This window comes from Dermacentor andersoni, chromosome 11, assembly GCF_023375885.2.
Source record: "Dermacentor andersoni chromosome 11, qqDerAnde1_hic_scaffold, whole genome shotgun sequence".
NCBI lineage: Eukaryota > Metazoa > Arthropoda > Arachnida > Ixodida > Ixodidae > Dermacentor > Dermacentor andersoni.
The window spans coordinates 49,125,148-49,142,270 of record NC_092824.1 but is presented as its reverse complement, the minus strand read 5'-3'; the positions used below and the strand labels follow the sequence as shown (position 1 = coordinate 49,142,270).

The 17,123-nt window shown below is 48.9% G+C and overlaps 1 protein-coding gene across 1 annotated transcript in view; it reads left to right on the top strand.

Moving 5' to 3' along the window:
* The first annotated feature begins 783 nt into the window (after window positions 1-783).
* The window catches only part of LOC126517819 (negative elongation factor B-like), a 41,591-nt gene continuing 25,251 nt past the window's right edge, over window positions 784-17,123 (top strand). The window contains exons 1-3 of the mRNA XM_050167619.3: window positions 784-1,527; window positions 10,662-10,778; window positions 15,624-15,950. Of these exons, the coding sequence (XP_050023576.1) occupies window positions 1,219-1,527; window positions 10,662-10,778; window positions 15,624-15,950 (753 nt within the window). The 5' untranslated portion in view covers window positions 784-1,218. The remainder of the gene's footprint in view (window positions 1,528-10,661; window positions 10,779-15,623; window positions 15,951-17,123) is intronic.

Sequence of the window (17,123 nt, the reverse complement as noted above, 5' to 3'; positions counted from 1 at the left end):
CTGCTATTCTGTGCATTGTCAAATTCAGACGTATTGTAAGATGTTTTAATGGCGGCATGCTGATCGAGCCATTAAATCGGAGCTGACCGGATCGCAAACTGGACAATATTGTGCAATTCGACAATGTCCACCACAGTAAGGAACACGAGACATTGTCTGCTTCCCTCTGCACATTGTACACTCTCCCTCTGCTCTGCCCAGACTTCAAACTTGCCTTAGCTACCGTTCCGTCGTATTGCAGCCGTCATTGGTTTCAGTGGCGAAGGAGGAGGAGAGGAAAAGAAGAGAGAAGGCAGGGATGTTAACCAGAAATGCGTCTGGTTGGCTACCCTACTCTGGGGGACGGGAAAGAGGGAATAGAGTGATGAGATAGAGAGAGGTAGGGGAGGGGGAGGAAAGCAGTGGTGAGTTCGCACAAGCACGTGGAGGGTCTGAGCAAGCTAAATGCATTCAGATAGGCCAGTAGCCCTCAAGAAAGACAAAATTGAAGTGCCTCGCAAGCAGAAGTGCGTTGCGAAAGGCATATTTGTTCTAATATATGAAATGTTTTGGCGTCAGGTTTGTCTGTAGGCAGCGAGCTAACCGCAAAAGCCCCCTTTGGGAATTTTCGTACCATGGTAACGATCCGCGCAAGCGATCGCTGGAAACGCTCCATAGAGGCACCTCGATGAAACTCTTCGCCCACGGAGCTGGCGGCCTAAGTCCCGCACGTGCGAACAAGCCACAGGGTCTGCACGAGACGCAGGCTCACAGCGTCGCGAGCACTCTGCTCAGCGACTTTGCGACAGCGTTTCACCGTTTCTAACGCTCGTGCGCCGTCCATCGCATCGCGCGTTCCTCGGTGCTCGTTTTCTTCCCGCTCGACGTCACCCATTTTCGCGTCGCGCTTGGTGTGCGTTTGAAGTTGCACATGGTCGAACGTTCCGGTGGAGGCTGGACGCCGAAGTCTGTGTGACTAGCCGCGAGGTCGACGACGTCGCGGCTGTATAGTTAGACAGCTTCTATAGAGATACGGGATCCTCGTATAAACAGCCTCTTCAGCCGTGCTTCCAGTGCTGCGGGGACCAAAGTTAGGCTTCTCGACAGCAAAGAACGAAGAGGGTGACTGTACCAAGAAGCTGTCTCCGAGTTCAACGCATCCCCACCTCCATCGGTTCCCCTGCCTTCTACAGCTCCTGTTGGATATAACATATCCGGCTGAATTTTCCGTCTTCATCCATGGCCGGTCTCAAGGAAGTTGGCCTTCCAGGTCGGGAGGCTCTCCGCGAAGCCTTGACCAACTGCACAGATCCGCTGCGAGCAATAGAAGAGTTTCAAGAGGAGAATGCGATCCTCTTGCCTTCTTTGCGCCCGATGTTATCACTGCTAGACATCCACGGTGTTCGGCGACTGGACTTCCACACATCCGTGCGGGATGAACTCAAGGGACATCTCATGCGACAGATCGAGACTCTGGCCAAGCAAGAAGGCCACGAGAAGCAGAAGAAGCTCAAGGACATGCTGGAGAAAAGCTTCCCATACATCAAGGTACGAGGGCAACATGCAGTGTTCCGTCTCTGTGTTGAACGTATAGGGATGGTAATACACCTTTTCACTGGGACTGTTTCCGTGCTGATGGAAGTGAAGCTGCATCGAAAAATTAGAGCTCAGTCCAAGCACAAGGGTGCGCGATCGGGTTTACGGGCTCCGGAGCCAGGTGTACTTAGTAATGACGGGCATAGCAGCGCTTGATTCGCGTTACATCAGTGTTGACTCGAGCATTCTCGTATGTGTCTGTGCAACGCAGGGGTATTGTACTGCTTTCACATGCACACATTCAATCTGATAAGAAGGCAGTCTTCTGAGAACTCTCCAGCGCGATCGGGACGCCAAATTCCCGGTACCACGCGGCACTTTCGTCTGCAATCGAGCCCGATCGTGATAAATATTCTCGATCGCAATTGGCTCCCTTCCGTAGCTCGCACAAAGAAGCAATTGCGTTCAGGAAATTCGATTCCTGTTGCGCTCGATATCGCGATCGAAAGTGGCACCAGCATAAGAGATGAGTCGAAAGTATAAGTCGGACGTGCTCGAAAATACCTGTAGTATCGCCAGTCTAGGGGGACGCTTTCTCGGGCGATCACCTTCGGAGATGCTTTCGCGACATTTCGCGTACTATATTACATCAGGCGCGCTTACGTGAGACGCGTCGACGTCTACAGGACGGCGTTCCTGGCATAACGCCGAGCACGCAATCTTTAGCACCGTGCACAGAACGCGGTCGCGAGTTGATGCCTAGCGCTATGGGCACCCTGCATAATACGCAGGCCTGTACGAATCTCATTGATCACGCCAGTGGTGTCGACGCCAGCCGCTGGGAGGCGTTGCTAGGGCTGCGATGAAGAGGCATTATGAGATGAAACGACTTTTCAAACGGCAAGAGATGTTTGTCCGAGTGGGCAGTTTAAAGCTCAAGATTCGGAACGCTCGTACTGCTGCTGCTGCGTTCGAGCGCGACCCTTTCCACGCAGCGAGCGTCCGCAAGCGTCGTCGCAATTCGGAATCGCGTCCCTCCATACTTCCGTTCGCTAGGCCGCGTGTTCTGTCGCTGCTGTGAACTTAGCAGACGTTGAGCATACAAGGTCCCTGCAATAGTCGCGCGAAATCTTGCGAAAACGTATGTCCGAAAGTGATCACCCGTGCATACCGACCTCTGCACTGATATCGATGCGGGGGTGCAGGGCTCAATTGGTGCTATGCGTAGAGTTTCTCACTACACTACCTAGATGGAAATCTGGTGCTGCTGCGCTGTGGTATGCACGGGAATGCCGGTATATTGTGACTTCGGTATGGCATCGTTCTCGGAGAGACAGGACACCTTGAAGACGAGCTTGGCAAGTACAGTTCCGTCTGTCACAATGATTCATTTTCTACTAAAACAGCACGTGAAAAGCTGTTTTAGCTTTATTATTACGCGAAAACATGTTTTGTTTAACTATGAGAACTTATTGCGTGTACGACTATATGTTACATAAAAAGTATCAGTGGGCCGCTAAAGTTGGAGGACAGACGACAAGGTTCGCGCTCGCTTTGAAACAGTTGGTCGCCTGTTCTTGCTTTTCTTCGCTTGGTCATGCATTGTAGGAGAGTAAAGATGTGTTATGCGTGAATGGAAACATTTTATGAAGATTTTACTTTGAGAAAGCCTTATTTGTGTAGCCATATCCACGTTTTAGACGAAGCCTCTTACAACACCAGCCAACACGAGCCTCGCAGACACATGTATATCGTCATTCCCATGAAGGCACGGTGCCCCCTTAAGAAACTCCCATAGACGGTGGCGCCAGATGTCGCTCTACGTGTTATAGTAAGAAGCTCTATGGTGCTATGTGAATGAGCGTTTCGATGGCAGTTGCCATCGACTTGTGTCACTGGACTTCCCGGAAAATTGGAACGCAGTCACTGACATACCTCAAAGAGCGAAACGATAAACAAATTTACAGCAATGCTGTTAAGGGGTAGTTCCCCCGGGATCATGTCCGTGTGTAGGCACGAAAATATCATCGTCAGGATTGGGTCCAACGTCGCCGTCATAATTAGTTAATTAAAAACAAAGACGTAACCAATTTTACAGCGAAGCTGTTAAGCGCTACTTCCCCAAGGATCGTGTCCGTGTGCAGACACAAAACTCCCCATACGTGCCCCGATCCCGAAGATAGTGCCATGCCGGCCCGACCCGCGGCGGAAGGGACGCAGGCGTTAAGTACTCCCCGTACGTAGGCCGATCCCGAAGATAGCGAAACGCCGGGCTGGCGGAAGGGACGCAGGCGTTAAGCACTCCTCATACGTGGGCCGGTCCCTAAGATAGTGAAATGCCGGGCCGACCCGCGGCAGAGGGGACGCAGGTGTTAAGTACACCCCATACGTGGTCCGATCCCGAAGATAGTGAAATGTCGGGCCGACCCGCGGCAGGCGGGAAGCAGGCGTTAAGTATTCCCCATACATGGGCCGATCCCGAAGATAGTGAACTGCCGGGCCGACCCGCGGCAGAGGCGACGCAGGCGTAAAGTACTCCCCATACGTGGACCGATCCCGAAGATAGTGAGCTGTCGGGCCGACCCGCGGCGGAGGGGACGCAGGCGTTAAGTACTGTCCGTACGTAGGCCGATCCCGAAGTTAGCGAAATTTCGGGCTGGCGGAAGAGACGCAGGCGTTAAGCACTCCCCATACGTGGGCCGGTCCTGAAGATAATGAAATGCCGCGCCGACCCGCGGCAGAGGGGACGCAGGCGTTAAGTACTCCCCATACATAGGCCGATACCGAAGATAGGGAAATGCCGCGCCGACCCGCGGCAGAGGGGACGCAGGCGTTAAGTACTCCCCATACATGGGCCGATACCGAAGATAGCACAATGCCGGGCTGGCAGAGGGGATGCAGCGGTTAAGCACTCCCCATACGTGGGCCGGTTCCGAAGATAGTGAAATGCCGCGCCGACCCGCGGCAGAGGGGACGCAGGCGTTAAGTACTCCCCATACATGGGCCGATACCGAAGATAGCACAATGCCGGGCTGGCAGAGGGGACGCAGCGGTTAAGCACTCCCCATACGTGGGCCGGTCCCGAAGATAGTGAAATGCCGGGCCGACCCGCGGCTGAGGGGATGCAGGCGTTGAGCACGCCCCATACGTGGGCCGATCACGAAGAAAGTACGATGCCGGACCGACCCGCAACGGAGCTGGAGCAGGCGTTAAGCATTCTCCATACGCGGGCAGATGCCTAAGCTAGTGCAAAGCGGGGCCGACCCCTGGGTGGAGGTGCAGTTCGCCGTTAAGGGGCCCACAACACAGCTTCGCTGGTCATCCTTTTTTCTCAGAGTGGGATCGCATTAAGATTTTGCTGTCGAGTGATATCTACAATTTATTATGGACTGCTTGAAATGTGCCAGGCATTTATTTTATCTAAGACAGAGACATATTTGTAGCACTGTAGCCTTTGCGGAAAATTGTCTGGTTGTTCTGTGGCGCCCCTGCTAGGGCTTTGGTGGATAGCCAAAGTGATTTCACATACTGCTGCTGGTGCTTCGTTGTAGTATAGAAAAAAAATGTGGAAGGTGAATGCCCGACAGAAAAACTTATCACAATGTTCGTAGCGATACCGACGCGTCCGTAAAACAGCTACACGGTACGTTTCTTCAGTAATCGGAAAATTAGTGCGGTGTGTGACCGTTGAGATATGCAAGAGTGCTGCCAGAGTATGTCGTTAGTATTCCTCTGCACTCTTGTTTTGAGTAAAACCGTGGTCGAGTAATGGGGGATGCGCAGTATTTGCAGCCTATACTTTTTGTTTTGTTTAGTCAGGCGCCACCGACGTTTGTTAATGAACTACTAAGAGTTTCCTACAGTCTCTCTCTCTGTCTCTCTCTCGAGCTCTTGATGCTCAAAATTACAAGTGAATTTGGAGTGCATATTTTCTATCTTAACATTTGTATGCTGATTTTCCTTTCTGCTTGGAGTGTTTTAAAACTGAACGAATGCGCTGTAGCATTGCTGAAAACCTTGCTTATTCTGTGGGCGGTGTGTATGCATGTGCGCGCGCGTGCGTGTAAATTAGCGGTTATTGTTAAATATCTGGACACCCTGAAACGCCAAGATCTCGCGGCTGTTCAGTACAGTTGGTAGTTCAGTACTTCCTGATATTTATTTTGGCGCGGTTTTTCTTGTGAGATTTTGATTTGCATAAATAATTCTTTTCATTCTATCACGAACGGGCAATACATTCTGTCGAAAAAACTATGATCTGCGTCTTGTAGTATCATTGGACGGTCATATTCCCTAGCGGAAAACACAAATGACCGATGTTTGCCGTGCGCACTACGTTCCAGAAAGAACTGCGCAGTGAAGACCGGGTTGCTCACAGATGGTCCCCTACGCGACATTGTTCTCCGACTGCGCATACTGTACAGCAGCAAAACCCCTCGACGTGACACACTAATAACTGATAACGCCTCCCATGCTGGGTATTTGTGGATACATAGGAGGCTGGTAAAAAAAGCCAGTCTCCTGGGAGTCGGCGCTTTTGTTGTCTCCTTTTCTACATGCCCTCTTCTTGCTGCTCAGTCTTGCACTTAACAAGATGCGTTAAATGAAGTTCGTAGATCCTATGCAATGTAAGATCTGCGTAAGGTATGGGAGAACGGCAAGGGTAAAAAAAAATATCGGTTTTATACGGCCAAAATCAGGATATGATTATGAGGCACGTCGCAGTGGGGGGATCCCGGACTAAATTTTGACCACCTGGGGTTTTTTAACGTGCACGAAGTGCACGGTAACGCGGGTTCTTTTGCATTTCGCCCCTACCGAAATGCGGCCGCCGCGGCCGGGCTTTGATCCCGTGACCTCGGGATAATTAGCGCAACAGCATGGTCACCACGGCGGGCGACGACAAGGGGTGATCTAGCGAACACGCGTTTGAGTAACAGCGCTTGAAGTACTGCACACTTTCTGAATTAAAACGTGCGTTATTATCGCGTTCACGAGTTTTGCAGCGAGATTGACAAGTTCATATTGGCACGACCTGGTCGACAGTGGCTTGTCGTGTGTCGCGTTGAGAAGTAGCGGCTGTTGCGGCTCGAGGTGGCATTTGGACCAGGAATCCACCAAGCCCATCGACGAGTACGTCCAGCAGTAGAAATGAGGGGAAAAAAAGGTTTTATGTTACGTTAGTTACACTGCCTCCAGATACGAAAGGCAGTTCCACATAGGAGCATATTAAACGACTGAGTTCACATCAGGACACGTCAGCCTCACTGCACGAAATGTCTCCACTTTATTAACCTCATCTTCCCTAGGCGACTCGACTAGGGAATCTGATGTGACTGTATCGCGACCAATCACAATCGTCGAATAGGTGATATCTCATCTAGATATCTCATCGTTTCGCAGCACTCCACCTCCGATGGTACGGTACAGGTGACAGGGTAGCAACCTGGGAATGCAAGGTCGAACCCGTTCTCACGGTAGCATTCAACGTTCGCCCCTTTTCATCATCACTTCAGGTTGTCAGGTGCTGGTAGAGGGGCATTTTGTGGACCTGTCAACGGTAGGTGTCAACGCTGCGTTGGATTCTGGATAGGTGCTGATGGATGGGTGGGGTTGCCTCGTGGCAAACGTCTAATTCCCTTGTCCGTGTTGAGACGTAGCAGACACCTCCGGCGCCAAGAGATTCCACCCGAGGGTTACCAGCTGTCAGGTTGCCCGAAGCGTCGATCTTCGGTCGTGACCTCGGAGTCTACTACTACTACTACTACTACTACTACTACTACTACTACTACTACTACTACTACTACTACTACTAGTACTACTACTACTACCACCACCACCACCACCACCACCACCGCCACCGCCACCGCCGCCGCCACCGCCGCCGCCGCCGCCGACAGCAACAACGTTTTAAGAGAAAGTTTTACGTCAGAAATTGCGATTTATATGCATAAGAGCACTGCGGCCTGTAGAATTCAGCTGCGTTCCTTAAAATATTTCGTTCAAATTGGTTCAGCTGTTTGTTTAATGAGGGTGCTTGTGTGTTTCACACGTTTTTTTAATAGGTAAATTGGAGTCGGCCTCGAAGTAAAACTTCCTCTAAAGTTTGCCTGTAAAGCGTACTCTGCGCAGAACGCAATGGTACAAAGGAGAAGCGCACAACGTTGCGCGCGGTGCCATACTGTTCCTAAGCAGACTTGTACGTGGCGAACTACATGTCATTAATTACTTGAAATCAATTACGTTTTGGTAGTTTTGTAATTTAATGATGAATTTGTCTATTCGGTAACGCTCACTGTAATTTAATTGTTTTTTTTCAGTAACCAGTTACGTGCAACCAGTTACATTTCCCAGGTTTGAGAACCTAAATTTGGCGGGAACTCCAGTGTCCAGAGGGATGAAAACACCTCATTTCCACAATCAACGTCCTGCAGCTACGCCTGGGTCACCTGAACATGGTGGTCTTGCAGATTCGCAAAACCCTCTTGGGTGTCCGGCCTCTGAGCCTTTATTCTATAATGAATTTCTAGCGCTCTATCTCTCCTGTAAGTGCTTTTAAGACGCCTTCACAGGTTGTAAGAGCTGCTGATTAGTTATTTTTTTCCCTTAGTGTATTCTACGACTTCTCTGACATAGACAAATGTCTTGCCATTAAGCGTTGGTGTTTCTATCTGTTTGATATATACAAGACTAATATACAAATATTTCTCGCGATTGCAACGCAGGAACAACTAGTACCTTTCGTGCTGATGAATACGCAGCTGTATATTAAATTACATGACGGGTTTGGCCACCTTTTCGAAGATCGGGGACGTTTTCTGGCGTCCGTTACAATTAGTCGTTTAAGACTAAATAGATAACAAGTAAAGGGCACCGGGTGGAGGTCCACCAGGCATTGACGGACAAATTGAAACTGCTTTTATATCTCATCAGCGATGGCCACTTCGGACGGTGGTGCCAGCGAGTCACGTATGGGGAATTTTCAGATTTTCTGTGTCCCTATCGGGAGCTGCTTCCCCTAGCCCCATCAGCAATGAAGCACTTGGCTCCAGAGCACACCGACCGCGAGCATCGCGGCATTCATTAACCGGAATCATGTGGTGGTGAGTTGTAGCTACAAGCAGGGTGAGCGTGGCGATTGAGGCTGGCAACTGCTCTGCGCGAGAGTCTCTTGCAATGTTACCACGGCACATCACCACACGCTCATCAAACAAGTCTCTTAAGAATGCAAGAAGCTCCTTTGCGAGCTATAACTGACCTTTCTTGGCACGCAAAGCGCTGCGTGGTTCGAATAAGGAAGGTTCTTCCTTTTGCAGGTTCTCGAGGAGAGCGTCCCTTTCTTCTTGGTATTTTGAGCAAGACCTGTCTCTTCTGTCTCTTCGCATGCAGTACAGTTGAATCGACACGTCCTGTCTTAAATAACCATGCTGGTGTATTACCAAACCCAAACTTGCGAGGGAGGTGTTCGCGCGTTACAGCACAGCCATTCTCTGCAGCGCGCGCATCGAGCGAGCTTTCAATGTCTCTGCAGATGTCTTCACAATAGGACACGGAGAGATTACCTATTGAAGATTTGGAAAAGCAATACCTTTATAGAAGATAAATAACGTGTGAAGGGCTGAGGAAAACGCATTGAAAGAGCTGGTCCAGCTCGTTCTATATGTACTGTATTTGTGCAATGGTAATCGATTTAGGGTGGAAATTAAACCAATTGATTACTTTTGAGTAATTGCTTAGTTACTTTCATGAGGCTGTAATTGGTAACTGTAATCAATTACATTTTGAATGAAGTAATCGTAATCGATTACTGTTTTTCTGTAACATGTACAAATCTGTTTCTGGGGCTGCTGTTAGGGCTTCGATCAAAGTTCAATGAACACTGTCACTTCTGTAGCGCACCATGTTTTTCCCTTTATGAAAGCGAAGTGAAGGCTATAAACAGTCGAGGAAATTGAAGGGCAAAAGCACAGTCTCAGGGACGTTGTAGAGACAGAGGGAGACGACGGTGGATGCACTGAGGCATTTGTTTGTTGTGACGGAGAGTATATGAACATTCCAGGCGAATTTTCGCCTTCATGTGATGTTCCATGTAAAGGGTGTCCCAACTACCATGCATCGAGATTAAAAAATATGCAAATGCCACTCAGCTGGACAGAATCAAGGTAATGTTGTTTGCCATAGCTTGTAAATGCTCAGATTATTTTTTGCATTCCGCCTATTTACATAGGTAGTCTTAATTAATTAATCAACACCTCAAGTAGGATAATTTGATGAGAAGTGTTAATGAGAAAATTTTAGAGCTACGTCAAAAACTCCCGATACAGCTTTCTGTTGACCAATACGTGCTGCATAAAAGTGTATTTCCGAGCGTGAAAGTAGCCCGCGAATACACGCAAAGTGCCTCTAGCGGCCAGTCGCGCTATAGTTTTGCGGATAAAGGCGAAGCATCGATTGAGATAGCAAATCAGTAGGCGACTCAGTACACGAAGTCATTTAGTCAGTTTTATCGGCTGTATACACTTGGAAACATTCGCTTACTAACTGAAATACCATGCATGGTGTCAGCGCGCATAAGCAAACATGAATACATCACACTCTATGAGCGCGGACACTAGCTGTGAAAACGCTGGTGTGAGCAAGCGTGGCAGCAGCAGCGAGCGAAGCGACCTTCGTGCGGTCTATCGCTTCAACGCAAGAGCGACGAGAACTCGGCGCGTACGAACGTGTGAGCCGCCTGCAGATCCCTTTCAAGTTACGGCGCGCGCGGCCGTGCGACGTACGCCCGCCTCCCTCCCTCCCTTCCATCCCTCCACGGCCTTTCGCGCTACGAAAGATGGCGCGTTTTCTCCTCGCTTTATTCCTCCGCGCGCGCCACATTGAGCCGCGGTCGTCGGCTTCCCTCGCGTGCTTTTACTCGCATATATAGCATACGACGCGTGGTGATGGTGTTATTGCCCTTGGACTTTATGTGGAACATCACGGCGACGCCGACGATAAAAGTGCGCCTCGAGTGTCATTATAGGTGCTATAGCAACAGCAAAAAAAGAACACCTTCTACAATTCTTATGTTCGCAGAGAACGGTGTTGACGACCTTACCAATATTGCAGATTTTCCTTATTTTTCAAATATCTTTGCCTTCCGACAGGACCCAGCCCTTCGTCCAGTGGTCATGTGCATACTCAAGAATATGAAGTCCATGGACGAGAAGTACATCAAGCTGCTGGTCAGTGACAAGTCACTTTACAAAGAATGCGACATCCAGGTAAGCGTTTCCCAAGCTTTCATTTTCGGAGGCTGAGTGAGAGTCCACGTAAGTGTGAGTCTGAACCAAATCGAAGTGAGCGTAAGTATGAGACCGAGCGAGACCTAACAAAGCAGAGCTTTCATTTTATGTATTTTACCGTTTGGGCCTTTTGAGAGAGAGAGAGAGAGAGAGAGAGAGAGAGAGAGAGAGAGAGAGAGAGAAAGAGAGAGAAAAGGCAGGGAGGTTAACCAGATATTAGCCTCCGGTTTGCTACCCTACACTGGAGTTGGGACATATGGGTTAGAAAGAGGACAGAGGAAAGTCTTAAAAAAAAGACGCACACAGACACATTGGGCCTATGGAAATTACAGAATGGGCCTTTACAGGTTTCTTGCTAACTGAGTTTCTCGGTAACTCAGCCAGGCCACATGAAGCTGATAATTGGCTGTGATGTTTGCAATACCAAGTCTGAACGGCAGCCTATATTTTCTGGTTACGCGCTAAGGCACCGAAAAAAATATTCGATTTCTTCGTAAATCCCAGGTACTCATACTTCTGACCACGGGCCTACATTAATAAAGCTCAAAAAATACTTTGTTAAAGATCACATGACACTAATACAGAATACTACGCAAAAAGTTCAAGGTACTGGTAGGTAAAAAAAGAAAGAAATTCATTCACACAAGATTGTCGTGTCAATTTCTTCATGCGCATTGACATTAGTTAAAACGTGTGAGAAAAAAACATCGCTTCAAGATACTCACGATAGTAGGCGTTAGCTGGTTCCATGCATTGCAGGCTTTGGGATAGAATAAATTCCAAAACGCCTGCAGTTTTGCAGTGGGGAACAAGAGCCTTATCTGCATGTTCAAAGCACTATTATATGAATGCTGGGGAAACTATAGAAGAGAGTGCAGGTATTGGTTGTGATAGGGTGTAACTTATGGAACAGATAGATAAGTGATTGCTTGAAGTCAGTTCATATGCGTTGTAAGGTTAAAGGGATCGAGTGTTTCACGTGCGTTGCACTTGCTGTACTATTGTAGCCAGGATGATTTTGTACATGCTCGAGCTTATCGTATTATGAATCGTTGTAAGATTGCGAGCCAGAGTTCAAGTTTTAACCGCGTGACTCCGATAGTTTAGTTGTTGAGCTCCCTACAATTCGGGCCAGGCTAAGCCCACGAGATTCCAAGTGAACCATGCGCCCTGTGCACATCCTGTGCATGTGCACCGAGAAATGGCGTCGAGTCCGCGATTTCATGGTTCAGTGATTCTGTGTCTGTGCCAGTGCGTCCGAGTGAGGCTGAGTTTGTGTGCCTCAACTGATCACCTGAGTGTGATTTCCGGTAAGTTCAAGTCCGGGTGAGGTGCCTGGGTTTGATCTTGGTTAGTTTGACCCTTAGTGAACCTTTAATTTAAAGGTACAGTTTGTGACTGAGTATGAGTGAGCTCTGGTTTATTAAAAAGAGCAAATATAGTTCCTCTGTCTATGGCGGTATGCTGTTGAGCGCTAGGTAGCGAGTGCGACTCCCGGCCACAGAAGCCGCGTTTACATGGAGACGGAATAAGAGAGCGCCCGTGTGCGTGCATTCAGCTGCTCCTTAAAGAACTAATCTGCAGCTCCGCGATATGGTGTGTCTTACCAACCAGTTAGATTAAAAAAAAAAAAAAAAACTGTCGCCGTATGCGATGCTAATCGCTTTCACACCAAACGAAGGTCGTCTCCTACAAGTGAGAAGTGCATTTGGCTGGGCTGTTTAAAAAACGCTGCGGGTAACAGCCCGTGGTTGCGTTGGCGATCCTTTGACGTCATGAGATTGGAATAAAATATGAATGGAATAGCTTTGCGTTATAGCGATTCTAGTCTGCGATTTATCATCATCATCATCAGCCTGGTTACGCCCACTGCAGGGCAAAGGCCTCTCCCATACTTCTCCAACTGCCCCGGTCATGTACCAAACTTCCTAATCTCATCTGCCCACCTAACTTTCTGTCGCCCCCTTCTACGCTTCCCTTCCCTCGGAATCCAGTCCGTAACCCTTAATGACCATCGGTTATCTTCCCTCCTCATTACATGTCCTGCCCATGCCCATTTCTTTTTCTTGATTTCAACTAAGATGTCATTAACGCGCGTTTGTTCCCTCACCCAATCTGCTCTTTTCTTATCCCTTAATGTTACACCTATCATTCTTCTTTCCATAGCTCGTTGCGTCGTCCTCAATTTAAGTAGAACCCTTTTCGTAAGCCTCCAGGTTTCTGCCCCGTACGTGAGTACTGGTAAGACACAGCTGTTATAAACTTTTCTCTTGAGGGATAATGGCAACCTGCTGTTCATGATCTCAGAATGCCTGCCAAATGCACCCCAGCCCATTCTTATTCTTCTGATTATTTCACTCTCATGATCCGGATCAGCAGTCACTACCTGTCCTAAGTAGATGTATTCCCTTACCACTTCCAGTGCCTCGGTACCTATCGTAAACTGCTGTTCCCTTCCGAGACTGTTAAACATTACTTTAGTTTTCTGCAGATTAATTTTTAGTCCCACCCTTCTGCTCTGCCTCTCCAGGTCAGTGAGCATGCATTGCAGCTGGTCCCCTGAGTTACTAAGCAAGGCAATATCATCAGCGAAGCGCAAGTTACTAAGGTATTCTCCATTTACTCTTATCCCCAATTCTTCCCAATCCAGGTCTCTGAATACCTCCTGTAAACATGCTGTGAATAGCATTGGAGATATCGTATCTCCCTGCCTGACGCCTTTCTTTATAGGGATTTTGTTGCTTTCTTTATGGAGGACTACAGTGGCTGTGGAGCCGCTATAGATATCTTTCAGTATTTTTACGTACGGCTCGTCTACACCCTGATTCCGCAATGCCTCCATGACTGCTGAGGTTTCGACTGAATCAAACGCTTTCTCATAATCAATGAAAGCTATATATAATGGTTGGTTATATTCCGCACATTTTTCTATCACCTGATTGATAGTGTGAATATGATCTTGTAGCCTTTACGGAATCCTGCCTGGTCCTTTGGTTGACGGAAGTCTAAGGTGTTCCTGATTCTATTTGCAATTACCTTAGTAAATACTTTGTAGGCAACGGACAGTAAGCTGATCGGTCTATAATTTTTCAAGTCTTTGGCGTCCCCTTTCTTATGGATTAGGATTTTGTTAGCGTTCTTCCAAGATTCCGGTACGCTCGAGGTCATGAGGCATTGTGTAAACAGGGTGGCCAGTTTTTCTAGAACAATCTGCCCACCGTCCTTCAACAAATCTGCTGTTACCTGATCCTCCCCAGCTGCCTTCCCCCTTTGCATAGCTCCCAAGGCTTTCCTTACTTCTTCCGGCGTTACTTGTGGGATTTCGAATTCCTCTAGACTTGCCGGCTTTGTCTCTTAACACATACATCTGATTCTTGCCAATTCCTAGTTTCTTCTTCTCTGCTTTTAGGCTTCCTCCGTTCCTGAGAGCTTGTTCAATTTTATCCATATTATACTTCCTTATGTCAGCTGTCTTACGCTTGTTGATTAACTTCGAAAGTTCTGCCAGTTCTATTCTAGCTGTAGGGTTAGAGGCTTTCATACATTGGCGTTTCTTGATCAGATCTTTCGTCTCCTGCGATAGCTTACTGGTATCCTGTCTAACAGAGCTACCGCCGACTTCCATTGCACACTCCTTAATGATGCCCACAAGATTGTCGTTCATTGCTTCAACACTAAGGTCCTCTTCCTGAGTTAAAGCCGAATACCTGTTCTGTAGCTTGATCTGGAATTCCTCTATTTTCACTCTTACCGCTAACTCATTGATCGACTTCTTATGTACCAGTTTATTCCGTTCCCTCCTCAAGTGTAGGCTAATTCGAGTTCTTACCATTCTGTGGTCACTGCAGCGCACCTTACCGAGCACGTCCACATCTTGTATGATGCCAGGGTTAGCGTAAAGTATGAAGTCTATTTCATTTCTAGTCTCGCCGTTCGGGCTCCTCCACGTCCACTTTCGGCTATCCCGCTTGCGGAAGAAGGTATTCATTATCCGCATATTATACTGTTCCGCAAACTCTACTAATAACTCTCCCCTGCTATTCCTAGTGCCTATGCCGTATTCCCCCACTGCCTTGTCTCCAGCCTGCTTCTTGCCTACCTTGGCATTGAAATCGCCCATCAGTATAGTGTATTTTGTTCTCACTCTACCCATCGCCGATTCCACGTCTTCATAGAAGCTTTCGACTTCCTGGTCATCATGACTGGATGTAGGAGCGTAGACCTGTACAACCTTCATTTTGTACCTCTTATTAAGTTTCAGAACAAGACATGCCACCCTCTCGTTAATGCTATAGAATTCCTGTATGTTACCAGCTATATTCTTATTAATCAGGAATCGGACTCCTAGTTCTCCTAACTATGCCGCTGAAGAAAACGTCAGGACCGACCGGTGTGCGGATGTCGTGGGCGCGGATTAGCGGGTTTGTCCTCGGTTTCAGGTGAATTCGCAGACCCTTGAGAGGTACCCACGCACAGGGGACAGCTGCCGGTGCTAAGGGGCAGTACCATCCGTGAAGTCGTGTCCGCTGAGCCTCTCCTTCTCTCCCTCGTGTCTCTCGAGTCTCTCCATCGAGCAGCTAGATCGCGCGCCGCTGCCTAGCAGATAACGTGCGCCGAAGTCTGAGCACTTCTCCCTCCCGTCGACCTTTCGTGAAGTGTTCGTAGCCCGGGAGGGAAGGCTCCACCATTTCTTGTTAAGGCCTCGCCGCCTGACGAAGACGTGACGTCATCGTTGTCGTCGTCACGCGGTGCACCGTCATTGCATCCGGGAGGTGGATTCCTCCCTCGCCTCAATTACCCCCGTTTAATTTCTTTCGCGCGCAGGTGAAGCGTCAGATCTGGCACGACAACAAGGACCTCTTCGCGGACGAAGTTCTCCCTCTGCTGTCCCAGTACGTGAGCGAGAAAGAGGAGGCCCTGGGGGGCCTGGCTGCTTCGGTGGCGGGCGAGTCGCCCTCCGCATTCTTCGGACCGACGCCCAAACAGCGCCGCCAGGGGGCCGTCGTGCAGCGCCTCCTGGCGATGGTGGACCGCAGCTTGGTTCTGTACAAAATGGTTGTGCAGTTCGCGCGCAACATGTTCCTTCGAACGCAGAACGCCCACTACTGCACGCTGCGCGTCGACCTGCTCATGGCGCTGCACGACTTGGAGGTTGGTGGCTCCTTCTGCGGAGTTGTGTTTGTTGTTATTTGTTTTAGTTAACTTTATTGGTGGAGCCTGTGTAGGCGACATCTCTGGGAGGATCGTGTTTGTACGTAACAAGAAAAAGAAAAGAAATGTCTAGTGTTCATTCTGCAACAGGTTATCAAGCCCTCCAAACTCTCAGAACGGTTACGGGTGTGTAATGCGAATGTTTAGGCGTTATGGGGAGGGGGCGGGGGCTGTGGAGTGGGCTTGGCGTTTTCGCTCCCGATCTCGAGCTCACCGAATCGCTTGGGGGTCTGAAGGTTCCGCTTTTTTACATGACATTCCAGTGTAAAGCATGTTTCAGAGAGAGAGAGAAGTCATAAGGGGAAAGGCAGGGAGGTTAACCAGGCTGAGCCCGGTAGGCTGCCCTGCACTTGGGAAGGGGGAAAATGGGTTGAAAGGGAAGAAAGAAGAAAGAAGTTGACAATTTGTACTGTTACACACACAAGCGTTCATCGCTGAGTCGGTCACAAAAGGTCACATAGGCTGGTAAATTTCAAGAAACCCGCCACCGCCTTTGTGGCCTTGCACATAGCAGACGCAAGAGTCCACGGGCCCAAAACTCTACCTCCTCTGCGAAGGGCCTGTCCGAAGAGCACTCCTCTCATCTTCGCATCTGGTACAGTCACACAGGAGATGATTTCAATGTGATTGCAATGCATTCGAATTAGGAATGAGTAGGCGTTTGTGAAAGAAACTCCTACTCGCAGGCGGCGCAGTAACATTTTTTCCTGTCGGTTAAAACCAGGCCAATGTTTTATAGCATTGTCGTTTGAGCCATTACGCTCCTCTCCGACGCTTGAGCACTGGCCGGCTTTCTAAGCAGGTACTGGCGCAACCGAGTGTGCTATGGCGACGACGGCATGGCAACGGAATGACGATTATGAAATCTTGAAGACAGTGTAACGAGGACAGCGGGACAACGACGGCTTGAGGACAATGAGATGAGGACAAGGACATAACGATGACGGCCTGACGACAACGCTATGACTAGAATCGGGTGATGAAGCTGGAATTATGACAATGGAACTGTTACGACTGCAGCACAACGATGGTATGACAGCGCTCGCATGACACTGACAGTATGATGACGACGCCACGACGACGATGACATGACAACATATTTACCAGGGACAG